General features: G+C 42.8%; 2 protein-coding genes across 15 annotated transcripts in view; one reads left to right on the top strand and one right to left on the bottom strand.

Annotated features, from left to right (window-relative positions):
* The window catches only part of Kmt2c (lysine methyltransferase 2C), a 171,816-nt gene extending 165,378 nt beyond the window's left edge, over positions 1-6,438 (top strand). For all 10 annotated transcript variants that reach the window (XM_013353872.2, XM_013353875.2, XM_013353876.2 and 7 more), the window contains 4 exons: positions 1,691-1,807; positions 2,125-2,198; positions 2,385-2,493; positions 4,496-6,438. In XM_013353872.2, coding sequence (XP_013209326.1) covers positions 1,691-1,807; positions 2,125-2,198; positions 2,385-2,493; positions 4,496-4,588 — 393 coding nt within the window. In that variant the 3' untranslated portion in view covers positions 4,589-6,438. The remainder of the gene's footprint in view (positions 1-1,690; positions 1,808-2,124; positions 2,199-2,384; positions 2,494-4,495) is intronic.
* Positions 6,439-12,372: 5,934 nt separating this feature from the next.
* Positions 12,373-27,333, bottom strand: part of Galnt11 (polypeptide N-acetylgalactosaminyltransferase 11) — a 37,825-nt gene continuing 22,864 nt past the window's right edge. For all 5 annotated transcript variants that reach the window (XM_026789390.1, XM_005367445.3, XM_026789391.1 and 2 more), the window contains 7 exons: positions 26,177-26,426; positions 23,991-24,108; positions 19,758-19,910; positions 16,084-16,302; positions 14,706-14,810; positions 13,227-13,364; positions 12,373-13,105 (listed from right to left, as the gene is read on the bottom strand). In XM_026789390.1, the coding sequence (XP_026645191.1) occupies positions 12,974-13,105; positions 13,227-13,364; positions 14,706-14,810; positions 16,084-16,302; positions 19,758-19,910; positions 23,991-24,108; positions 26,177-26,426 (1,115 nt within the window). In that variant the 3' untranslated portion in view covers positions 12,373-12,973. The remainder of the gene's footprint in view (positions 13,106-13,226; positions 13,365-14,705; positions 14,811-16,083; positions 16,303-19,757; positions 19,911-23,990; positions 24,109-26,176; positions 26,427-27,333) is intronic.

Below are 27,333 nucleotides of genomic sequence, written 5' to 3'. Positions count from 1 at the left end.
CATACCATTGGTTGTATTCTAGTTTTTTATCCTTACAAAAACTTCAGTTGTTTACTTCCTTTCATTGTACAGCCTGCTATAGTAATACCATTTAGTATATAACCTGCTGTGCTAAATTTGATCTTGCAACCATTGCTATTATTGTACCTTAGGCTTTCAGAATAGGCCTCAGTTTGGACTACTTGCTTATGCGGATGCAAACAATACTGATCTGCACTGACATTCTTTCTATATTCTGGTTCACATCTGAGTCACACCTGGAACAATTCAAACTGCATAAGTTGGTTTCTTTTTTAAAGATGAGTCTGTGACAGGAAGACATCTATTGACTGCCAACTCCTTCAGAATCCATGAGCAGGACTTGAGTGTCACAATTTCTCTTCCCCAGTTTTTTCCCTGGTCAGAATCAAAAGCACAAGTTCAAATTAGGGCAAGAAAATGCAGATTACCTATGAACGTTGTATTTATTTACTTACTTTTTTGAGTATGATATTTTCCCACAACTTCATTTGCTACCCCGTCTAAGACTGCATTACAGGATTTACCAGACACAGCCTAGACAGTATAAGCTGCCAAATAAGGCACCAGTGTTTTAGGCAGTTCAGATTTTCTCAGCCACTCAGAGGCTAAGGCAGGAGGACCACAAGTTGCTTAGTGAGATCCCCTTTGAAAACATGTATAAAGATATGGGAATGTATGTTAGCACTTTCCTAGCACATGTGAAGCCCTAGGTTCAAACCCCAGTAGTGAGGTTAGGGGGCTATATCCTGTACATTTTTCCACCTTTCATGGTAATTAGAGCAAAGTAATGTTTTCTGTTTTGCCTTATTCCATTGTTTCTAGGAAACTGAGAGTCAAATCTGAAACTACTTTGTAATGTTCATAATCCCTTATAGTTCTTCTACTTCCTGTTTTTTTGTTTTGTTTTGTTTTTGTTTTTTTCAAGACAGGGTTTGTGTAACAGCCCTAGCTATCCTAGAACTAGTTCTGTATACTGGGCTGGCCTTGAACTCACAGAGATTCGCTTGTCTCTGCCTCCAGACTGCTGGGGTTAAAGATGTGTGCCACCACTGTCCCGCTTTCCTGTTCTATCAAATGTATTACTCTATGGAGTTTGGGCTAACTTCATATAGAAGGCACTAGCTTACCTGACTGATAACTTAGCAAGCCTAGTGGGAACTCCAGTTCACAGTAGCATTTACAGACATTGTCTTAATCCATTTGGCATTGCTGGTGTAGGATGCTACAGATGGGCAGCTTGTCAACTATAGTTTACCTGGCTTACTGTATTGGGGGTGGGAATGACAATGCCTCACTTCTAGTGAGGTCCTTTCTGTTGTGGCCTTCCAAAGTGAAAGGCAGAACAGAGGGGTGTCCTAAGTTGTCCTTCTGTGGGAGCTTAATCAGTCATTCAAAGATAGCTAATCTGCTCCCACTAGCATTGCAATAATCCATGCCTGAGGACAGAGTGAAAAGGATACAAAAACAATGTAATAATGTAAAGTTGAAAGGAGCAGGATTGTCAGAGTTTTAAATTTCAGAAAACAATACAGTCAGTAGCCCTCACTTGAATGTAGATGAAATCTTAAATATGGCTTTTGATAAGACTCCAAGGGCAGTACGTTTTTATGAAAATAAAGGTCTGTCGAGTATATTGAATGTGTACAATTCTTTTTTTCCTTCCATTTAGGGACTGGGCCTGTATGCTGCTAGAGACATTGAAAAACACACCATGGTCATTGAGTACATTGGAACAATTATTCGAAATGAAGTTGCCAACAGGAAAGAGAAGCTTTATGAGTCCCAGGTACTATATAAACTGACCACAAACAGACATTTGATGAGCACAGCCATGTGTGTTCAGCTGTGAGCAGAAGCCATAGCTGTAGACTCTCACCTGGCTCTTGTCTCTTCCCTTCACCATCATCTTTTGTAGTTGGTGTTACTTGCCCATATGTAGACTAATACCCCCAGCTTTACAAAACCCCTTCTCTTACCCACCAGCAATGCATCAGCTGTGTTTGGTAGGGTCCACAGGAATGACCAGGGGTCTGGTCAGCACAGACTATGAGTTGAAGTGAAGGAGCTTCAGATCACAATGATGATTGCCTGCCTTCTCTTTAGAACCGAGGTGTGTACATGTTCCGCATGGACAATGACCACGTGATTGATGCTACACTCACAGGAGGGCCTGCAAGGTGAGGCAGGACCACCATTGGTCCAGAAGACTTTGCTTGCATGGAAGTGTCCCCACTCTGGCTGTGCAGTGTGGACTGGAATCTTTGTACTTGCTTTGTTAAAACATCAATAGAAATGTCATTAGTTTCCTTTAGAGGGGAATGCTCTTATTGCTGTCATGTTCAGTTTTCTGATTTGTCTTGCAGATATATTAACCATTCATGCGCCCCTAACTGTGTGGCTGAAGTAGTGACCTTTGAGAGAGGACATAAGATTATCATCAGCTCCAACAGAAGAATCCAGAAAGGAGAAGAGGTAAGGGGTGGCCGAGAGGGAATCTGCCTATTGTCTGTTCCAGGATGTAGCAAGCAGTTCATGGACCTGGGGTTTCTAGCACATTATTCTTAGAAAGTTTTTGCCATCTGTTCATCTCACTTCAAACATTCAAATGCCTGCTTCTTTCATGCGGTAGTTCTTAAAGCAACATGAAACCTACCACACAGTACCACACACGTCTTAGGATCATCCTTTGTTCTCTGATCTGGGCAGTCTGACAAACCCCTCTCAAGATGATGCCTGCCACTGATTGGACATGTAAGACATGGAATTGCCGCCTCTGGCAGTTGCACAAACTTGATAACTCACATGATATATTATTGGAAGGGTTGCAGATACAAGTTTGGAGAGCCACATGCTCCTGACTATGTGCACACTTAGAAAATTTCACATCATATATGTGGGTGTTTTGTGTTTTCTGTTTTTAAAATGTTTCATGTAAGACTTGACATTTGTTTCTAGTATCTCAAAGAGGTGACTTTGAACTAGTTTTTCACCTAAGGTTGCTGTTATTCCTAATTGCCCACTTTACATTTCCCACCTCTGACTTTCACGTAGCATCAGCACCTTGAATCAAGTGCCCTAAGTCTGGAATTGGTGCCCATGGCAAGGGCAAGCTCTTGGGAAGACTGCAGTGTTGGGAAGCCTGGGTGTGCTCACTGTGACAAAGCCCCAGTCTTGTGTGGGCAGAGCGTGAGATCATACCTATTTACTTGGTCCTTTTAGAATGTGCTTTTAAAATTAAGAACATGCTTATGAAGCGAGGTTAAAGCTCACCATTCACAGTAACAGACGTGTAAGAATATCCTGGTGCCAGGACCCAGGTCTCATCACTCCAGGACAGGCACTGCAGAGCCCACCCTTGTGACTCTCCTGTTTGTATCATTTTGCACACACCCTCTAGCTTTGCCAAGCCTGTTTTCTGTAAAATGGAGACATATTGTTTAATTCCATAGAAGAACTCAGCAAACACCTAAGAAAAGGCAGTGGCTTCTTTTCAAAGCATAGCTGTCTGATGTCTGAGTTAGGCAAGACCCAAGACATTTACTGTGTCTTGCCCCTCACTTGGCTTTATGGTTTTATGAGGTAGAGGGGGCAAGGATGTAAAGCTTATTTGGTGGGATTCTTAATGCTTCCCATCCATTTGGTTGGTCTGGAATTTGAGTAAGAATTCTATAGCCTTGAATGTTGATCCAGAACAACTCTTTCTCTGAGGGGAACACTAGCTTATCCTGAGCCAAATACAAGCGGCCATGGTTGGCAAAACAGATTCAGTATACCCTGAACTCCATCATGTTCCACTGTGGAAAAGATGGCATTGACTTTGTCATTACAAGGTTAAAAGAAAGTGCTCAATTAGTGCTTTAATTGGTGAGACATGAAGTGTTGGTAGGTTTTAGACACTATCTGAAGATAGGTCTGGGATGATGGACATTCTAAACTGTTAAAATCACAAAGATGTTAGACCAGGTACAGATGTTGGTATAAGGCAATGAAGGGGATTGGATGTAGCTCTAGAACATTTTTATGGCAAATCTGCAATGTTCATCTCTCCATGGTGCCAAATTCTAGTAAGCTAATAAGTCTGTAGGGCCTTTCAGTAGATGTAGCTTCCATCCTCATGAAGAGAAGGAAAAGGCCATGATATTGGCAAGGGCAAGATCATCTCTGACCAAACCAGGGTAGCCTTCTAGGATTTGAGGGAGTGTTAGTCCTCATCTTTCCAAAAGTGATGGAGAGAACACCAGAAGATATAGAAACAGTATCCACATTACCTTCTCGCAGATCTACTTCCTATTAATGTATGGTACTTACCACATCCTTTTGTGGTTCACCACCTCACTCCATCCTCTCGCAAGGTTGATTGGGACCTCAACAGACCCAGTTTTGGCTTATGTTTGTTTTCTTGCTGGTTTTAAAATACGAGAGAGTTGGAAGTGGGGTACTGCCCTGTCTCACACCGTGTCTTTGCCATGGGCAGCTCTGCTATGATTATAAGTTTGACTTTGAAGATGACCAGCACAAGATTCCATGTCACTGTGGAGCGGTGAATTGCCGGAAGTGGATGAACTGAATGCATTCCTTGCTATCTCAGCGGGCGGCTCGTCCCTAGGAAGAGGCGACTCAACACTTCATTGGATTTTACAGACAGAAAGATATTTTTGTTTTTTGACTTTTTGAAAAACAGCTTCTGGAAGCTCTGGTTCCTCGGCCTTTGTCTGAAGGAAGCACAGCAGGGAGGGAGCCAGCTGAGGCTGCCTTGCTGTGCACTGAGGTCAGCAGAGTCACAGAATGGTCCAGCACTTTTTTTTCTTTTTCTTTCTTTCCCTCCTTTTGTTTCCCTGTGGGTGGGTTTTGTTTTGTTTTTGTCTCACTAAGGAGAAACTTTTACTGGGGCAAAGAGCCGGTGGCTGCCCTGCCCCAGGCTGGGGGCCTTCCTATGAATGTAAGACTGAAATCACCAGCGAAGGGGGCTGTCCAGAGTGCTGGCCACGCCTTACTGACAGGGGCAGGCCCTGAGTTTAACTAAGTGGACACCACTGATCAAGGAATGTACTGAGATGACTTCCTTAGGGATAGAGCTAAGGGATAATAACTTGCACTAAATACATTTGAATACTTGATTCCATGAGTCAGTTTATTGTAGTTTTTGATTTCTGTAAAATAAGAGAAACTTTTTGTATTTATTATTGAATAAGTGAATGAAGCTATTTTTAAATAAAAGTTAGAAGAAAGCCAAGCTGCTGCTGTTACCTGCAGAACTAACAAACCCTGTTACTTTGTACAAATATGTAAATATTTTGAGAAAAACAGTATAAAATAGTTATTGACCAAATGCTACCAGGCGCTGCAGCAGCTCGGGTGCTTATAACCGTGGTAGGGATGTTACAATATAATTTTGTGTTATTAAATATGCCATTATAATTACGTAATAACCAAATTTTGCCCTGGTGTCTCTGGGCTTTTTGGAAACTGTCTCTTAGTGCTTGTTTTCTACACCTAACTTCTGACAGAGCAGCGCGTGTGCTACAACTACAACTTTTATAGCTGCTGGTGATTTAAACTGTTTCCTATTATATTGTTGCATCCCTACTTCTTCAGTCAGGTTTTTTTGTGCTTACAATTTGTGATAACTGTGAATAACGGCTTAAACACACACCCAAATGGAGGCTGAATTTTTTTCTTCAGCAAAAGTAGTTTTGATTAGAACTTTGTTTCCGACCACACAGAATTATGTAATCATAAGAGTCATGTAGCAGGGACCTAACCCAACTCCTTAGCCTTCTATTTAACATAAAAATTTAAAAAGAAAAAAAAAGAGAGTGAAAGAGACGTGATGATGCTCCCAGCTGCAGGACTCCGGCAATAGGGTTTTTCGAAGATGTAATTTTAAAATGTGTTTGTATGAACTGTTTGTTTACATTTCTTTAATAAAAAAACACACTGTTTTGTGTTTGCTTGTAGAAACTTAATCAGCATTTGAACCAGGTTAGCTTTTTATTTTGTACTTAAAATTCTGGTACTGACACTTCACAAGCTAAGTATAAAATGAAGTTTTTGTGTGCACAATTCAAGTGGACTGTGAGCTGTGAGTACATTCAGTGACACAGCTCTCAGCTTGTAATGTATATGGCATGATGTATTTTTATCTTACAGAATAAATCAATTGTATATATTTTTCTCTTGATAAATAGCTGTATGAAATTTGTTTCTTGAATATTTTTCTTCTCTTGTACAATATTCTGACATCCTACCAGTATTTGTCCTACCGGGTTTTTGTTGTTTTCTGTTCTGTATAATAGTATCTAATGTTGGCAAAAAATTGAATTTTTTGAAGTATACAGAGTGTTATGGGTTTTGGAATTTGTGGACACAGATTTAGAAGATCACCATTTACAAATAAAATATTTTACATCTATAGAATCTGTTTCGTGAACTGTGGTCATGTTTGGTTCTGCGTGGTGTCTGCCAGAATTACTGGAGTCTAGACGTTCAGGTGTAAATTTAGCCATGCTCCCTGGATGTGGGCTCCCTTCTCTCAAATAAGGAGAGAACTTGTGTTAGGCACATAACACGGCAGGTTACAGATCATTCTTCATGCTTAATTGCTTGTTTAATCCTCTTCTTGTTTGCTTATGGGAGTGTGTCTGAGACAGAGTCTCAGTGTGCTGCCCATGCTCAAGCAGCCTTCTCTCTCGCCTTCTTCTCCTCAGTCTCCTGAGAAGTCAGGACTGCAGGTGTCTGCTGCTAGGCCACCTAGACAGGTTTTGTTTTTGTTTTATTTTCCTTTCTTCAAGCTCCTTTTTGAGTTTACTTTGTATGGTAGAGACCTAGCAGAATGAATACTACAGATATGGTAGTACATACCTTGAATCCCATGTGAAGCAGGGAGTTTGTGAGTTTCAGACCAGTGTAGACCACATACATGTAAATATGTATATGTAAACAAGATCATCTCTCAGGAATGAAGAAGCTACAAAAATCAAAATTCCCAAAAGCCCCCTTTCCCTAACATGGTAGGTTCAGAGCTCCATTTCTTCCCCAAGACACATTGACCTTCAGGAGTCTGAGGGGAGGAAATGCCTTTGTGTTTATTAGAGTGATGCTGCTCCTTTAAACTTGTCTCTAACCCTTGTTTATGGGTTAGAGACCACTCTGCTTTCTGGGATGAGCCCTTCATGTTGTATGGGGGGGGGGGGACGACTTTGTTCTGGCTGCCCAGCTAGCTTATACCCGAAATGACCACACAGAAACTGTATTCATTAAAACACTGCTTGGCCATTAGCTATAACTTCCTATTGGCTAACTAAATTTAACCCATTTCTAATAATCTATATATCACCATGAAGTTGTGGCTTACTGGGAAAGATTCAGCATGTCTGACCTGGCAGCTCCATGGCAGCTCTCTCTGACTCTTTCTTCCTCCCAAAATTCAGTTCTGTCTTCTCCGCCTACCTAAGTTCTGCCCTATCAGGCCAAGCAGTTTCTTTATTGATTAACCAAGGAAAGCAACACATAAACAGAAGGACCTCCTACACCACCTTCATCTGACAAACTAAAAGTTTTTGCTGTATACCAAGGAAACCAGACACAGACGCCAAGCGCCAAGCGGAGTGGTTCCCTCACCAGGTGAGCAAACTGACATTGCTTCTGTGTGCCTGCCATCACTGTGGGAACCTAGCACCATGCTGAAGAAGTGTCACTGCTAAAAGTGCCTTAAGATGTCCTGAACGAACCTGATTCTCAGCAGCCCTGTCTGCGCCCAGTCTTGATTGTTAAGCCTGTATGTGATATGCAGAAGTCTCCCCAGAGTGGCTGCACACATGTCAGTATCCTCTTGTGCAGCGCTCTTGCTTTAGGTTTGGAAGTTTCTCTGTTCCGCCTTTAATCCCAGCACTTGCTGGAGGCTGAGGCAGGCGGGTCTCTGAGTTCAAGGCCAGCCTGGTCTACAAGAGCTAGTTCCAGGACAGGAACCAAAAGCTACAGAGAAACTGTCTCGAAGATCAAAAAAAAAAAAAAAAGTTTCTCTGTTCTGAAGAACAGAGCTTAAGTTTTGAATACGGCTTTCAAGAAAATTCTTTCAACTCAATTTCAATCTAGCCATGAAAATAAAGTTAAGTACCTTGCTCCATTTTCCTCGATGGACCTACTGCAGCTACTGCAATCTTAAAATTCCTCTTGGGATTTATGCCCAGCTTTACTTACAAATTCCCAAAGCATTCAGTTCCTCCACACCATCCACCCCCCAGCTGTCCTCCTTTCTCCTTTCTGACCTCTCAAGTCTCCGCAGTATGGTGACTGTGTACCAAACACTGCTTTTGCTGAACAGGAGGCTGGCAATGTGCTCACTCACTGGCCCCGTAGAAGCCTCATGCCAAGGCTTGTTTTCTTCAGAGCCACCCTACCAATCTGCTGCTAGGCTATGGAATGGATTGTGGAGGAAATGAGGCTTTCTCTCAGGAATACTTTCCTTCAGTTACCACGACCCAGTCTGTGAAAAGAGCTGCTGCTGTGGTTTATACTCCTCACCTAGCCTGGTGTTAAATTGGAAAATTTAAGATGTGCCATTGGGAGATCTCAATCTGTCTTACATTTCAGCCATAAAGGCAATTGTTCCACCACGGTGTGTTTCTGCTCCGCCACACACAGGTAAAAGTTTTGTTTTGTTTTGTTTTTTTGTTTTTTTTGTTTGTTTGTTTTTCGAGACAGGGTTTCTCTGTAGCTTCACTACAGCCTTTGTCAATCTCCACCCATCTCCACATCTCACATTTTCACAAATACACCCCCCGGTAGGGGGTGGTCTGTTTTGTGTTAATGCATGTAAAATGATATCTGATGTGGTTGAATTGCATTTCATCAGTGACTGTGACATTGAGAACCTTTTCATATTATGAACTTTGTGTACACAGCACTCCCATCTAAATATTCAATAAGTCCTTTTGTGCATTGTAAAAACTGGGCATTGAACATCTCGAGCTTTTTCATCTTCTCATTCTGTCTTTGAACATGTGCTTGACTCTTGATTAAGTCCCATTGTGTTAACATCTTAAGGCTATTTGTTTGGCAAATCTTTACCTACTCTGAAGTCATGAAGATACTCTGCATTTTTGCTTTTATTTTATGTTCAGATCCCTATCTGACCTGAAATAAATGTGTTCAATCAAGGATGGAGAGAATTAAGGTTTAATTTTGTCCAGGTACAACCAGTTCTTCCAGTAAAATGTACATATTTGGAGTTAGGGAGATGACTCAGAAGATAAAGTACTTGACTTGCAGATGTGAGGCCCAGAGTTCAAGGCCAGGACTCACATTAAAGCCAGGTTAGTGCAGGGGCCTGTGTGTATTCTTGGTGTGTGGATGGGGAAGCTCCCTGTAAACATTTGGTTTCCTTGAGGCATTGACCTGAACTGAACATTAGCCACACTGGCCTGTTTTTTTGTTATAGTTGCCTCTTTGCCCCTAAGTCATTAGCACAATAATTTTGAATTAGTACACATCCTCCAGAATTATTCAATTATTCTTATCACCTAAAAAGGTCAGCTGCAGCAAACTCTGCAAACTTCCCAGCACTCAGTTTGAGATGCAGCTTCTTGGCAGCCTTGTCACATTGGCCTTAGTCTGTTCTGTGCCCCACCTCATTCTCAAACTGCCACTCATATGCACAGTATAACCCACCCCTTTTGTAATTTTTTATGTATTTTGATTTTTTGTCCTAGAACTTGCTCTGTAGACCATGCTGGCCTCAAATCGAGATCCACCTGCCTCTGCCCTCCAAGTGCTGGGATTAAAGGCGTGCACCACCACTGCCTGGCCTATGCTCCTTTCTTTGTAGCTTATGTGTGGAATTCTCTAATGTGTGGAAGTTCTTTGATTTATGATGAGCCATGTCCCAATAAGCCCTCCTGAAAATGAGAAAGATCCTAAGCTGGAAGTGCATTTAAATACACATAGCCTTTTAAAGAAGTTTAGCCTCATCGAGGCGCCACACATCAGGTATCACATAAGGCTACATTTGGGCAAAATCCCTGAACAGAACAAGCCCATTCTGTGTTGGTAATATATTGTTATGTATTGAGTACTGTCTGTGTGTGGTGGTGGGGCCTCGTATAACTCTGGATCACAGAGATCCGTCTCCTCAGTGCTATAATCAAAGATCTGCACAGCCATGCTGCCTGGCCTGGCCTGAATACTTATTTGATGTAGATTAAAGCTGTATCATCAACAAATAAGCGGGGGGTGGGGGGCAGAATTCTATACAGAAAATTAGACTGAGATGTACGACTTCATCTCAGACTCAGTTGTCAAGGCGTCCCTATGAAGGCACTCAAGTATGTCCCATCAGAGAATCCAGAGTCAGAAGGCAGAGGAACCTCAGGGCCTGTCACTTCAGATTGGGATCCTTGGAGCAGTTGTGGTTGTTTTCTACATTCTTTGAAGTCCTTTGGTAGACAGATGCTGCAACTGTTCTTCCAACTGAGAGGCTTGGTGACAGGCCAGTGTTCCATCTAGCTCTCTTGCTGGCTTTGTTCTCTGGGCATCTCTCCGTAGTTTTTATCATATCCTATCCAACTGTTTTTGCCATTTCCAGTTGGTCTGAGTGCAACCTTCTTGGGCAGTGTGAGTTCCTTGGCTGAACAGCAGGGGATGGTTTGGTTTTGTAAGACTGGCTCTGTGGTGTACTCTGCTATGCCCCCCACATATGAGCTTCCCTTCACTCATATCTGTGGGCTGGTTGCCATTCTTCCTGATGCCACCAACTTTTTTTCCTTTTGGCTCCTATTTCATTTCTTTTCTGACATTTCATATTCTTCCTTGAGCTTCAAATTTGCTTTCTCTAAGTTAGGATCACTAAAAAATTAATCTCTATTACAGGTGAATGACTACTGCTTATAAAATTTCCAAGTAACCTGGTAGCATGCCATACACATTCTACTATGTTTTCATCATTAGAATTTTAAAACAATGTTTTAATTTTTTTTCTTTGACCAGCAAGTGAAAGTGTATCAGTTTCAAACTATTGGAAGGTTTTATAGTTCATTTTTTACATTAATTATAAACTGACTGGCCTATTAGTTCAGGCTTCTTATTAACTCATAACTTCTGTTAGCTTATCTGCTTCCTGTATCTGGATGACAACTGTAGACTGATCGTCTTCCCAGAATTCTCCTGTTCTTTATAGGTCATTTTTACTTGACACCTTGGACATATGTACATGCTGTGGTTCTGAGTGGAGAGTTCCCAAATCAGATCAGCCTAGTGATACTGTGTATTGTTAAGATGTCAGCACCCTGTTTTGGGTTTTGAAAGGCATGCTGAAATATCTCACAGTAACTGTAGACAGATATGCTTGTTGAAGTTCCTAGGTTTTGGCAGCACATATTTGGGATTCTTCCTGTAGATGAATTGAGCCTGTCATTGGGCAAGAACCCTCATCAGCTCCCATGTGGATGATGTCCATTTACTACAGTGTCTGCTGCCCATTCATTTTTACAGTGAGTGGCTTGTAGGTTGGTCCTGCATTCTTATCCAGTCTAGCCTTCTAAAGGAAACTTTACATTCAGTAACAATATTTAACATGGCCATTGCTATTGTTGGGTTTAAATCCACTCACTGCCCTTGGCTTCCTTTTCTTTGAAATCTATGACAGGTTAAATACTTGGGATACTGATCACAGATGTAAATGGGGTTTAAATAGTTTTGTGCTTTGAGATAACATCACTGAGCTTCTGTTATATCAGATTTTACCTACCTAAGAAATAGAAATTTGAGGCAGGGGAAATCACCTTGTATTTTCATGCTTATTTACAGACTTCTATGAAATTTTTCTCCAGCTGAGATTCTTACCAGTTTTAGAAAAGAGTGTCACAGACAGACTGCTGTATCCAAATTCACTCAGGTCAAGCTAAGAACCGCTACTGAAATTAGCAATTGCCGTCCATCTAGCTTAGTGAGCTGTCAGCCCATGTGTGAAGCATTTCCCATCATATTCCTAGGTCATCCAGACTACAGGCTGGCCCCACAGCAAGTCAGAAGATGGAATGCTGTGGGATAATGCTCTTGTGCACTGTAAAGATTTATCGCTCATTGGTTTAATAAAGCACTGATTGGCCAGTAGCCGGGCAGGAAATATAGGCAGAGCAACAGACTTAATTTATGGAAGAGGAAAGGCAGAGAGAGTCACCAGCCAGATGCAGAGGAAGCAAGAGAAGAATGGCTTAATGAGAAAAGGTACCAAGCCATGTGGCTAAACATAGATAAGAATGAGTTAATTTATATTATAAGAGCTAGTTAGTAATAAGCCTGAGCTAATAGCCCAAATGGTTTATTAATTAATATAAGCCTCTGTGTTTCTTTGGGGCTGAACATCTGCAGGACCAGACAGAACAGAAACTTCCATATACTGGAAGAGACATAAATCATAGTTAAATGATCAAAAAGATCCTTTATTTAATGTAGACAGCTTATTAAGTCATTAAAATAATTTATAATAGTTAAATGCCTCTTAAATATACATGATACCTTCTGAAGCTAAAAGTAATATGCATTCAACCAGTTTTAAAATCTATTAGAAACATTAAACAAATGATAGTTAAAAAAAAATCTCCTATGAAGTCCTCTATGAAAGGAAATTGTAACAAGTTCCTGATTAGACAGAAACCGTTCCCTCTCCAAAGGAGAATGAGAGAAACGTAAATAAATACAAATGTCTGCTTCCTGGGTTTGTACTAATAGACCCAAATCCTGATATTTATTTTGTTTTCCCTGGATAAACAAGAATCCCTTAGCAGCAGCTCAGAAATAACCCGAGTCCCAGTGAAGCACCTTCTGCTCCTGTGATGGTCACCTTCTACCAAGGTTCTTGTCTGCTGGGGTCTGCAGCATCCTTCATAAAGCACCTTGATTTATGGCAGGTGTGACAAAACCTGGCAAATTATGTTGTCTCCATCCAGGGCCCACCTTAACCTTCTAGGCGCCACTGCTGGGAGGAGGAGCCATCACAGATGGCCATGCCAACAGAGCCCTTCTGATCCATCGGGTCTACCACTCTTAGGCACTGTCCAACAGACACTTGGTATAGCCTATTGTTCTTCTGGAAAAAAGGAAAAAAAAAAAGGACTTTTTATTTAAAAACAAACATTCCTGCAGCATGCAGGAAAGATGTCGAACCATTAGGACTAGTTAAAGCCCATGTTTATAAGCAAGAGCCTTACCCCAAAGGTCCACTGCTGAGATCCTCCTGACCCATGACACTTCATGAGTCGAGGTGGGTCTGAAGAGCGAGTTTCTGACATATCGAGGCAAAGGAGGTTGTTCAAAATCAACTCATGCTCTTCATTATAAATCCAGATCTAGTGATAAAAACAAACAAAAAAGATTTTGAAAAAACGACACAAGTGTTGCTTTAGGTACTGAATGAGGGCCTGGATAATACTTCACAATGTGCTCTTTGTGGTCTTTGAAACAGTGAACTGGGAGATAAGGGAGGCCAAAAGATGTCTCAGGGTCACTGGGGACTGTTGATTTAACTGAATAAAAGTGATTGTGTCACTGTAAATCATTTCCAGTTTCCTTAATTCAGAGACCTGTAAAGCGGATTATTACCACAGTCCTCATCTGCTGGATGATGTGCATAAGCTGTTCCAGTCCAGCCCTTCTGCAAATATCACACCCCAATTCCAGCTCACAATGTCTGCTGTGAGGCCTGGGCCAGCGTTCCCTTTTGGTGTGGATGCACATAATCTTGGTTTCTGGCCCAGGCCTCAAACAGGATGAATACAGATGCAGTGAGAAAATTCCCACAGGTGCCATCACAAAAGGAACTCCACCAGGGACTAGAAAGCAAGCCCTGCTTGAATCCTGTACTGGCCGCTTGAAGCCAGTATGACTGAGGAAGTGCATCGTTTATTAGGCTTTGATAATAAGTAGCTATAGTATCAGTGTAATCCTGCATGGCTACAATCATTTAAAACCATTTACCTTGGGCAAGTGGAGAAAAGGCTCCCGCTGCCAAGGCCAATGACCTAAGCTCCATTCCTGTCCCCACGTGATCAGAGAAGAGCACTGACTGCTGCAACTTGTCCTCTTACCACCATGTGTGCACTCACATAAGAAATTGATATTTTGTTTTTTAAGGCAGTATGTTCTAGAAATGTCCAAGTATACATTCCATTTATCAAAAGACCCAGGTGTTTTTCCCATCCCTGTGTGATAGCAGTGCACCAATGAAATGAGTGACAGTCAACACAGGCAGTCCTGACAGCTGGGAGTTTAAATCACTTTAGGTTGTGCCATCAAATAACAAGCCTGAACTTACAGTAACAAACTGAAATGCTATTTGCTTACATTTTAATATTTAATATTGAAAAGACAAACTAACTGGAATTAAGTAGCTGGAGTAAACCAAAATTCTGTTGAGATGTCCTCTAATGAGTTGTAAAAATTGGTCAGAAAAATCTGACTGCTTCTCTACTGAGGACTTAAGGTTTGAAGAACAGCACTCCCCATACCACAGTAAAAAGCACAAAGGTCTAAACAATTGATAAGCAATGATCAGAGGCAGAGAAACAGAGAAGACAGAGCAGTTATTTTAAATGATCTCTAGAGTCACTTAAGAGAAGTCTGATGGTCTGCATCTGCCCACATGTGCTTTCCTTCTGCAGAGCGGCTATGCACTGGGAGGCATCACCCACCTGAGTCGGGTCTCCATAGTCACAGGCCTTAAGCAGCACCAGGCCTCCTTTCTGGCTGGAGCGGCCCTGGGCTACCAGGCATTTGTTGGTCTGCAAGTGGTAGAGCTGCAAAAGAGAACGGTGTTCTTGAGGACTCCTAGGCAGACAACTTGGTGCCTGAGGGATGTGTGCTTGGCATGAGAAATACTCTTCCAAGTAAGAACCTAGGAGCTAAGATGAAGCCAGGCCTGGTGACTTAGGCCTATAATCCCAGCACTCATGGAACTGAAGCAGGAGGATCATGAATTTGAGGCCAACCTGTGCTACACAACAAAACCCTGTCTGACTTTTTTTTTTTAAAGTACACTATGTTTATGCTGACTCGGAAGTACAGAATCACCAAGACCTTCCAACAGTAACACAGACCAAGAATTATGCTGGAAGGGATTTCAACTATATGGACACAAAATACTTAATTTTTTTACTTAAGAAAAGACCCAATAAACATGTTGGTAGTTGTTTTGGGGTTTTATAAAGTAAACAAGGAGAAAAGTACTAGGCTCAATTTAATACAAAAAGCTGGGAGATGTGCCTTAGGAGTCTGAACAACTTCCTGTCTGTGGGGGGTATGCACAGGAGTGGGCAGGCACACCTGTATATGTGCAAGTTTGTACGAACAAGCTTTCTCCCTTGTTCACTGTGGCACAGGGTCTCTCAAATAAACCAGAGCTCAATGAGCTTGCTCCAAGGATCCTGTCTGCCTTCCAAGCACTGGAATTACATGTGGATCACTGCCCAGGGTCTTCATGGGTTCTAAGGCTCCAAACTCAAATCCTCACTCTGAGTTGCAAAGTGCTTTATCAACTAAGCCGTCTCCCCAGCATTCAAAATGCCAGTTTTAGAGATTACTCAGAAGAGCAGACCCCAAAAGCTGTGAGCGCAATTAGAAAGGGTCTACCGAGTGCCTCTGCTAAGCTCTGACGACAGCCAGTGCACTGGGTGTGAAGTTCACCGCATGTCACACCAACCTAACTGTCACCTTCAATCTGTCTCAAGTCGGTTCCTCGAACAAACTGAACAGTAACCACTGCTGCGTTTTGCTGCTCATCTGTCTCCCTCTGAGGAACCATTTCAGGTCTCACACTGCCTTTGTCCCCATTGTGTCTCTACTCTTGGAAGCTAATACATAAGCTACATAAGGTCCCAGTCCCTCCAACACAGTAAGTACATCTTGACCTGGATGTAAACAGCAAACACAAAATTTTCAAGCTTTTCTACTTGAGTAGGGGGAAATCCCCAAAAGAATATACTTAAATCTAAATGGTTTATCACAGAACCTCAAGAAAACTGCCTGCTACACGCCTCCCAACAAAACCCTCAGACAGGACTGCTGTCTCACCCGTCCACGCAGAAGGACTCTGGGACGCTTGGGCCCTCTGTTGATGAAGATAGGCTGCTGAGGTTTGGCATTTGGGCCAGGTATTTGCATCTCAGGGTAAATATTGTCCAAATACCATTTGAATGATTGACAGCCCAATTTCTTCCTCAATTCAACACGCTCACTGATATTTCCAAAGCTTTTGGTCTTCAAATCAGGTCTTAAGGAAAAGTACTGCTCCTAAGTTTAAAAAAAGAAAAATGTGGAAATATATTACACATTCTGTGAGGAAAACAGTCCTATGTTTTCTTAATGTCAAAATATCAATGGGAACTTTCTACATGCCTGGCACTAACAGTAACATAAACTCAGGATATATTTGATTTCACAGAAGACAAACTGAAGGAAACTCTTTAAGTCAGCAGATTTGGTGACCTGAAAGAAAATGCCCCCCAAAGGAATTGGCACTATTAGAAACTGAAACCTTTTTGGAGTGGTGTGGTCTTGTTGGAGGAAGTATGTCACTGTGGAGGTGGGCTTTGATGTCTCAACTGACTTCGTATTGCCTGCAAGAAGATGTAGGACTCTTACTTCCCTCTCCAGCACCATGTCTGCCTGCATGCTGTCCTGCTTCCTGCAGTGATGATAATGAATTGAACCCCTGAACTGTAATCCACCCCAATTAAATGTTTCCTTTAGAAAAGTTGCCGTGGTCATGTGCCTTTTTGCAGCAACACATACTACAGAATACAGCAGATTCTGTGTGAGAGGAGTGACTCACACTCTTGCCTCTGTTATTCTCAAAATGAGCTAAAGATCCATGGTCCCATGGATACCAACTAAAACTGAGCCAACTCTGCCTCTCAGGAGGCAGAGACAGGCAGATCTCTATGTGTTTGAGGCCAACTACAAGAGCTAGTAGACAAGAGCTCCAGGACAGGCCCCAAAGTTAGAGAAACCGTGTCTCAAAAAAAAAAGAAAAGAAAAAAATTAAAACACACACCTTTAATCTCAGCACTAGAAAGGCAGAAGTAGGCAGATCTCTGAGTTCAAAACTAGCTTGGTCTATGTAGCAGCTCCAGTCAGTCAAGACTACATGGTAAGACTATGTAAAAAAAAAAAAAAAACAAAAAACGGTACCACTAACAAACAAACAAAAAAAAAACCCCAACACTTTTAATTTTTTTTAATTCATTAGCAGAAACTTCTTTTTTTTAAAGACAGGGTTTCTCTGTGTAGCTCTGGTTGTCCTGAACTCGCTTTGTAGACCACAGGCTGGCCTTGAACTCACAAATGACCACCTGTCTTGGCCTCCTAAGTGCTGGAGTTAAAAGCATACACCACCACCTCATCTAGAAACTCACTTTATCTGTGCAAATGTACATTTCCCGTGACTCTGTATGTTGCTTGCAAGCTTACTCTAATGGAGGGTGCATGCCCTTTAGGTAGGGTTCTGGAATCAAGATGGCTGTCGTATTTGTGTGACAAACATATTTACCCACTGAGCCATTTCACTGTTTGAAAAGTGCAACCACATGAAAAATGTAGTAGAAATAGAAGGAATATTTTTAAACTATTAGTTATTCTTATGTTAAAGTTAATATAATAAAGTTATTATGTAGTTTCTAGATAGTGCAAACATGCAGCCCAGAATTAACCTCTAACATTCCTGTGACCACTACACAGCAGCATGCCTAGCTTACAACAATGACATTTTAATTATAAAATAAGAAATCATACCAGTGAGATTCACATTTGGTCTTGCTTCCTCTTTGAAGGGTCTCTTTACACATACAAGACTTTTGTAACATGTACTACTTATGTGAAAAACACTGGTCTGTGCCTGTACAGTTCTTTCAAAAACTGACACAGTTCACTACACAATGAAGTAATTTATGATTTCATCAGGACAGTTACATAGTGGGACACTTTCAAGCTCATAATGATGGGGGGTGTTTTGTTTCGTTTTTGAGACAGAATCTACTGTGTATCCCTGGCTGGCCTAGAACTCACAAGACTGGCCTTGAAACAAACACTAGCTACCTCTGCCAGGTTAAAGGTATTGGCTACGAAGCCCTGCCATTAAAAGAGTTGAATTTTATCTCTGACAAACCTTGACTCACTTTAAAAAGATGCCCAGAGTCACAGGCAAGTGCTTCTGGAGAACAGTGAAGCTCGGCCCTCAGCTCAAAGCACTGTACTCCACAGGGAGTGTTCACAAGGTTCTTCAACTGCATTCAACAGGAAAGCAACTGCTGCTTCCTTGCTCAGGCATGCAATGTCTACACAGCAAACACAGTAAGTGTCTGTATTTATCTGACTGTGGAAATGAGTTAGACCCTGCAAACCTGAGTGGGTGGCAGAACCTAGAGGTCAGCAACCCACATTGTAAGGATCTCTGTCACACAGAGATGATAACAATTCACAACAAGCTGAGCCCCACAAAGCTCTGCATTAGGAGAGGGAAGGAGACAAACAGAAGCTTGGCATCCTGAGCCCCTGTCTCTGCTCCCTGCTCCCTCCTCAGCACTCCAGTCTGGGTATCTGCTGCTATTTACATTTACCTCACAGGGTTGCAGATCACTGTATATTCCCTTAGTCATCTTGTTTGTCTCTAAAATAAGAGGCCGGGTACTTAGCCCTGTAATCCCAGAACATGCACCCCTGTAATCCCAGAACATGAAGGCACAAGGATGGAGTATCAGACCAACCCATTCCAACAGTAGCAACTGCACACAACTAATCACAGCAGCGTTTTAATAGGAGTTAACATGTGAACAACAGGGAATGACCACACTGACAAAGTGTCCCTGACTGGGTCTGAAGAAGCATGGGATAAAACCAGACTTGCTGAACATAGCGGACAATGAGGACTACTGAGAACTCAAGAACAATGGCAATGGGTTTTTGATCTTACTGCACGTACTGGCTTTGTGGGAGGCTAGGCAGTTTGGATGCTCAACTTACTAAACCTGGATGGAGGTGGGCAGTCCTTGGACTTCCCACAGGTCAGGGAACCCTGATTACTCTTCAAGCTGATGAGGGAGAGGGACTTGATGGGGGAGGGGGAGGGAAATGGGAGGCGGTAGCGGGGAGGAGGCAGAAATTCTTAATAAATAAATAAATTAAAAAAAATAAAAAAATAAATTTAAAAAAAGTGTCCCTGAACAATGAGAATTACTGGAGTGCTGAGACCAGCCTAAACACAGATGCCAAGGGAAGGCCACAGGGATGGGCACACGTGTGCAAGAGGTCTAGAAGAGACTGTGGAGCCAAGAGACAGATGTGGTTCTCTAGGGCTTATGGATAGAGAGGTGGCACATGAAGGATACAGTATTTCTTTGTTGTAACAAAATGCTTTAAAATGGACACACATATTATACTTGATAGAGGGGCTACAAAGAAAACAAAGCTGTATAAGGTAGGAAAGAAATGCAACAGGAATCCTGAGTGAGCAATGTAGCCCAGTGGATGAGAAAGCACAGCCCAGTTCTGGAGTCCTTAACCCTGAAGGGCCCAGAAGGATCAGCACTCTAAAACAGAGCTGCTTCCGGTGCTTACAGGGTCACATGCAAAAAAGTCAGGTGAGAATCAAAACTGAGTGAATCCTGGGTAAAAAGAAGCCCAGAGAGAAATGGCACAGCAATGAGGATCAGCCAAGAGAACCATGTGAGTGGAAAAAGGCAGACACTCACCTTGTACTCATCCAACCAGACATGTGCCAGCCTCAGGGAGTTGTGCGTCATGGTGTCCTGGCCTTCGGGAGATCCATATGGCCGCCTTTTTCGGAAAATGTGTCCTACTCTCGAGCAAGGGATGATGAAGAGCTTCCCGCCACACATCCAGATCTAGCCAGAAGCAAATGGACTGTCAGTTCACACTGAAGCAGCACACGCATTCCATGAATGGTGGCTATGCAACAACATGTACTCAGAAGAAAGTAGGGGGCGTTTAAAAATTAGGTCTTCCTAAAATGAAAAAGGCAGCAAATTCTGAAACATTCATCTGTTCCCGTGTGTCTGAATTGTGATATCATCCTTTGTTGATCTTAAGGATTTAGGACAGGAATGCTTATTAGCTAGTCTTCTGTTTTTCATGTACTTTCTTTCTTGCCTGTCCTGGAACTAGCTCTTGTAGATCTCTTGAACTCAGAGATCTGCCTGCCTCTGCCTCCCAAGAGCTGGGATTTAAGGTGTGTACCCAGCCAATGTTCTTAGAAACAGTGTATAAAAGAAAATAAACAACTTGTTTTTCTTAGATGTCTGCATGGTGGTCCTGCATATGCAGCACACATGCAGAAGAATGAACACTGAAGCCTGAAGTTAATATTGGGAATCTTGGGGGCTGGAGAGATGGCTTGAGATGGCTCAGTGGTTAAGAGCACTGGGTACTTTTCCAGGTCTCCTGCTCAATTTCCAGCATCATGGTGGTTCACATCTATAGAGGGATCTGATGCCCTCTTCTGGTATCTAGATGTACACGCAAACAAAACATCCATATACATAACTAATAAATAATCTGTCTTTTGAAGGTGTGAGTCCCTCTATCACTCTTCTACTTTATCATTCTGAGGCAGGGTCTCAATCAAACCCAGAGCTCACTAGTGTAGTAGGGAGACTGACTGTTCCTGGCTGCCCAGACTCGAAATAACCACATAGAAACTGTATTAATTAAATCACTGCTTGGCCTATTAGCTCCAGCTTCTTATTGGCTAGCTCTTACATCTTAATTTAACCCATTTCTATTAATCTGTATTGCTACATGGCTGTGGCTTACTGGCAAGGTTTTGTCTCTGGAGGGCTACATGGCTGCTCCCTGACTCTGCCTTCTTTCTCCCAGCATCCAGTTTAGTTTCCCCCCTACTCTGTCCTATCATAGGCCAAGCAAACTTCTTTATTCATTAACCAATAAAACCAACACATATGCAGAAGGATTTCCCACACTACACTAGTATGGACAGTCTTGAAAAGGTTGGGGGGGGGGGAGCAGCAGACAGAAACCAGGCCTTAGTTTGACTTCACTAGAATGGGACAACTGAACACAGGTCTCATTAACCGTAACTTATGGGTGACCATCAGCAAGCACCCTAAAAGCCCTTCTGCTGGATCAGCAGGTCCCAAAAGCCCCTCTGCTAGCTCAACAGATGCCCCCCCCCCGATTTCTGCAGGCTAAAGATAGCTTTCCCTACCCTGTTGCTGGAAGGTCCCTAATACTAGGACTTTCCACCAGTCAACCCTCATACTAATCTTTTCTCCACCAATCAGTTCATATGAATCCCTCCTCTCTGGCATTCCCCTTTGTTTAAAAGGAGCTTGTGACTTTCGTTGGGGGTCACTCTTTTGCCACCCCAACATTGGAATCGATAAAGCGCTTTTGTTATTGCATATGTGGTTGTTGGTTGTCTTTGGGGGCTTTTTCTCGGACCCTAACAAGTCTCACTAGCCAGCTTGTCTGGGGATCCTTTGTCTGCATTCCAAGGCTAAATTACAGATGAGTAGCCGTGTCAACCTGACGTGTACACAGGTCCTAAGGAGCCACTCTTCTCTACTCTTGCTTGCAGGGCAAGTGCTTTGACCACTGAGCCATCTCCCCAAATCCAAAAAGTAATTTTTCTAAATTATACAAGTTCAAAAGTACTTGGCTACAGAGCTAGCAAGGTGGCTCAGTGAGTAAAAGTGCTTGCCACCAAGCCTGACAACTGAGGTTCAACCCCAAAACGCACGTGGCAGAAGGAGAGAACCAACTCTGTAAGTTGCACCCTGGCCTCCACATGAGTGCCTTACACAACAGCATGCACGATTCTCAAAAGAACATTCAGAAAGCTCTTTTAAAACATATGTGTGCCAGCTGGAACCTTGGCCCAAACTGCTCCTGGAGAGGGAAGCGGCTGGGTCCCCACTTAAGGCTCAGCTCTCTAGGCCTTTGTCCTGGATGGAACAACCCATTCCTCCACCCCCACCCCCTCAAGCCCCAGAAACAACCTCCCCATACCCACTACCATTCTCCACCACATCCGGGACCACTAGAGATTTTGCCCAGACTGCCCCTGGAGGAGCCCCAGAGACTAGAGGCACGGTGCTACATGCACCCAGAGGAAGAGCAACTGCCTAAGCCACAGATCCCACCTTTACCGACTGGAGGAAGGGGGACCCCCTGAAGCACAGGTCCCATCGGCACCCATTGAAGGAAAAGATGGACAGACAGCAGTGTAAGAACACCTCTAGCAACAAAAAGACCAATACGGCACCACCAGAACCCAGTAGTTCTACAACAGGAAGAACTTAAACATCTTATCCTAACCCAGAAGAAGCAGAAGAAAACAATCTTCAATATAACTTTATGAAGAAGATAAAGACCCGTAAAGAAGAAATGAAAAATTCCCTTAAAGAAATGGAAGAAAATGGAAAAAAATTGGAAAAATATCAGTAAGAAATCTCTTAAAGAAACCCAAGAAAAAATAAACAGGTAAAGCAAACAGCTCAAACAGTTCAGGACTTAAAAACTGAAATAGAGGCAATAAAGAAAACACAGACAGAATTCTGAAGTGGAAAATCTGGGTAAACGAACAGGAACTACAGACGCGAGCATAACCAACACATTACAAGATGGAAGAGAAGAACACGAGGGAATGGGGTGCTCAAGAAGGGGAAAGGAAAGTAAGGAAGAGAAAGGAAAAAGATACCTTGATCAAGGGAGCCATTAAAGGGTTATTGAGAAACATGGCTCTGGGGAAATTCCCAGGAATCCTCAAGGATGACCCCAGCTAAGACTCTAAACAGTGGAGAGGATGCCTGAACTGGCCTTCCCTGTAATCAAACTGAGGACTACCTTAATTGTCATCATAGAACCTTCATCCAGCAACTGATGGAAGCAGACACAGAGATCTACAGGGAAGCACTGTTACCTAAGACCACGATGGTGATGCCCACAGAAACAGCTGACCTGAGCTAGTGGGAGCTCACTGACTCTGGACGAATAGCAGGTGAACCTGCATAGGACCAAACTAGGCCCACTAAATGTGGGGGACAGTTGTGAGGCTTGGGCGTCTGTGGGGCCACTGGCAGTGGGACCAGGATTTGTCCCTAGTGCTGGAACTGACATCTAGGAGTGTAGTCTTTTTGGAGGGATTTCTTGCTCAGCCTAGATATAGGGGGAGGGCCTTGGTCTTGCCTCGGAACTGAAGTGTCAGACTTTGTTGACTCCCCATGGGAAGAAGCCTTACCCCCTCTGAGGAGTGAATGGGGGGAGGTGGGGTGGAAGGAAGTTGGAGGAAGCAGGAGGGGTTGAGAGTAGGAATGGGGATAGCTATGTAAAATGAGAAAAAAAACTATTAAAAAATCTTAATAAAAAAGAAAATGAGGGATAAAACAAAATAATGAATAAAATTAAGCAATGACAAATTTTTAGAAAATATACATGCCATGTCATCTCTGAGAGTGTATATACATTTAACATTTATGGGATTCTGGGGCTGGAGAAATGGCTCAGAGGTTAAGAGCACTGACTGCTCTTCCAGAGGTCCTGAGTTCAATTCCCAGCAACCACATCGTGGCTCATAGCCATCTATAAGGAGACCTGGCGCCCCCTTCTGCCTTGCAGGCACACATGGAAGGAATGCTGTACACATAATAAATAAATAAATATTAAAAACATTTATGGGATTCTTTTACTTTTGCTGAGATGAAAGAACAAGAGAAAAACTGAAGTTTATATGATATCTATCTATATAAACTTTCAACCTGAAAAAAAATTGGAGAAAAACTGCCCTTTAAAGCACTGTGGAGGTGTGTATAAATACTGTGCTGTGGCGGATAGGTCCAGTGTGGTGGTGGGGGCCTACCTGCTCAGAAGGTTCTGTTTGCCCCAAAATGCAATTATATTCCATTACAGACAATTTAATAACAGAACACATACAAAATCAAAATTACCCGAAATGAGATTTCCAGATTTTCTCCTCCCCAGATATCCATGCCACTGTCATACTGTCCAAGATCATTGAAATACTGTCTGTGCATTGCAAACAATCCTCCAGCCATTGTAGGTGACCTAGAAAAAGACCACAACCTGAGCTCATTTAACCTTCTGTTTAAAGTCTCTGCGACACTGGGACACAGTAGATTAGCTGTCATTCGAGAAAAGGTAAACAATAAAAGGATAACAGATAAAAAGGTAACATTTTCATCTAATAGGAAACAAGCTATAGGGTACATTCTAAGTATCAAAGTACTTTTAGCCGGGCGGTGGTGGCGCACGCCTTTAATCCCAGCACTCGGGAGGCAGAGGCAGGCTGATCTCTGTGAGTTCGAGACCAGCCTGGTCTACAGAGGTAGTTCCAGGACAGGCTCCAAAGCCACAGAGAAACCCTGTCTCGAAAAAAAAAAAAAAAAAGTACTTTTACTGTGCCCAAGTTAGAAACTCAACTCAAATGACTACAATTTCTTTGGATGGCCTCGTAGAGACCGTACAGAAACTGACTCTAGGGCCTGCCATAGACACACTCAGTTGTTGAGTTGTCAGCAGGGGCTCTCCCATGCATGACTGTGCCAGCAGTGATATCCATGTTAGAGCATTTTTTTAGAACTCTAAATGTTTAGAGCTATCATACTTGGCATGTGAATGGGGTAGACGCATGGTATCTGGTTTAAGGCCAGGGATTCTGTTAACTCCTAAAACACGTAAGGGTCTCTCCCTCCACCCCTCCCTCCCCACAGCAGCTTGCCAGCAGTGGACAATGTCATACGGCTGAGGGTGCAGCACCCTGTCTTGCAATGAGAAAAGCTGCAGCAGGCACTACTCAAAGGCTCAATTCCAACTTCCAGACATCTGACCTCCTGACCTGGAGTTAGGATCCATGGGTGGGTTCTACCGCTCCAACTGCCTACAGAGGGGAAGAATACTCAACAAGGACTCTAGAATGTCTGACAAAAGAGCAGACAGAAATAATCAGGAAACCAGGAAGGCAAATAAACCACAGAAAAGAAAAACAGTCTATAACAAAAATAGATGTGAACGTTTTAATTATGAAGTTACCAAACAGACTTGAAAACTGTTCCATATACTCAAAGAAAAAAGAGAAGATTGAAAGCTTGGGAGAAAACTAGATACTCTAAAAGCCATTTACACATGGACTACATGTGGCTCAGTTGGTAAGGGGACTTGTAGAGCAGGCAGAAATCCCTAGCTTCAATCCCCAATCCTGTATGTATGGCAGTTATATGAACCCCGTCTGTCTTTAAAAAACAAAACCTATTTATACATGTCTGAAAAACACTTTGAAAGAAAGCATCTTCAAAGGAATTCAAAATAAGACAGCCAAGACTGTATTTGCAACTGGGAAAGAGTTGCTAGGAAAGAGAAAATCATTTTTCTTCAATGCCATGACACTGGGTATATCAACTACACCCAAAGCAGGCCCATGCGCTGGAATAGGTCAACACAAAAAGGACTCTTTGGAGAGGTGTGGGTATTTTTGTATGTGCTTTGTTTTGTTCTTGAGTTTGTTTTTTAAGAAAGAATATGAAGGTGAATGGGTAGGGAGAAAGATTTGGGAGGAGTTGGTGAGGGGAAAGAATATGACCAAAATATATTGTATGAAAAATTAAAAAAGATTAACATGACTTCTTGTTTGCAAAGGTTCCTGAAGGCTGCATCAAGTTACCTTCAGGTCTTGTGCAAAAATAAGAAATACAAAAGCAAAAAAAAAAAAAAAGAAATACAAGAGCATTACTCTTGGGTCTCATCTCAAAATATCCAACTATGGATATGCAAATATTCCAAAATACAACAAAAACACCTAAAGTCTAATAAAACACTCCTCAGCCTGACAAAGACCCAGCACATGGGGGCACCCATACTTCCCCAGGAAACATGACCTATTCCCTCTACAAACTACACAGCACTATGGACACTGACACTTTCTTTTTTTTTTTTTTTGGTTTTTCGAGACAGGGTTTCTCTGTGGCTTTGGAGCCTGTCCTGGAACTAGCTCTTGTAGCCCAGACTGGCCTTGAGCTCACAGAGATCTACCTGCCTCTGATGGGATTAAAGGCGTGCACCACCACCAACTGTTGTTTTTTAATAGACTCAGATCTATTTAATTGTCAACCTCTCTTACCTTATTGGTGCAGTGGCTCCATCAGCTCCTCCCAGCTCAGATGCAGGAACTAAATCCCACTTGAAGTGCAGCCCCCAGTTAAAACCTCCCCGCACCACTGGGGATGAGCTGTAGGCAAGTGTATCAGCGCTGATGATGTCAATCACGGGGCACACCACAGTGTGTGGATCCTCAAGGATGACGGCCAGCAAGGGCTGCAACCACATCACATTCACCTCACAGTGGCTGTCTAGGAACACCAGGACTTCTCCTGGGGAGGTGAAGGGAGAAGATGAGGGACTGTACCTCATACTATGACCACCCCCATCAAGAAACTATTCTCTGCACTGCCAACTGGGTTCAGGGAAAGAATCCTTTGGCCAAGAGTTTTCTCCGGAATGTACACTGTCATGGAGAGGCTACAAACTACATGCACAACCCCAACAAGCTGTCAGAACTCAGGAGACTCCTCCTTTCCCAGTGACAGCCACCAATGGGTTCAGGTGTAGCGACACTGGCCAGTTGTGGAGTCATTTCACTCAAAGTATCTACATTATACATTCCTGCCTCAGCGTCCTCAACTGCACTGTCACCAGTAACCACTAAACTGTGGCAACTTCCTTGAAAGAGGAGCAGGGCCTGAAGGGTGGAATACAGACTGCTGTGCCAACCAAGTGGGATACCATCCAAACACGTCCCCCTTCTCCCCTGCATTGTCCACTGTACTACCTCCAGCTCACTGCTCATATCCCACAGGGCTCTAAGGGATTCACTCAGACTCATCCTGTTATCTTTGGTGCTTACTGATAAAGGTGAACAAGGTGGAGAACTGTTAGTTTTGATAATTCCAAATTTGAGAAACTTATGAACGACGACAACCAGATCATAGAATAACAGTGCACTGCAGCAGTAGAGTGGCTCAAATGGCACAAGTTTTCTGCAGCTCACATCTTCAATGACCCAGCACAGCCGACTTCCCTTGGTTATAAAGCCCTGGAGAAGCAGGTGTCTCATTCTGACCTAAGGGCACTGGCTCTGACTGGACACAGAGGGGCCGCTCTCCTTTCCTGTCTGCTGCTTCAGGTCATAGTAGGTTTTTAAAGAAAAAGATCAAATCCCAACCAAGTCCAGCAAGTGCCCAGTGCTCATCACAGACCCTGGGGGAGGGGGCAGTGCCC

This window comes from Microtus ochrogaster, unplaced genomic scaffold (genome assembly GCF_000317375.1).
Source record: "Microtus ochrogaster isolate Prairie Vole_2 unplaced genomic scaffold, MicOch1.0 UNK18, whole genome shotgun sequence".
Taxonomy (NCBI): domain Eukaryota; kingdom Metazoa; phylum Chordata; class Mammalia; order Rodentia; family Cricetidae; genus Microtus; species Microtus ochrogaster.
This window is presented reverse-complemented; position numbering and strand designations above follow the sequence as displayed.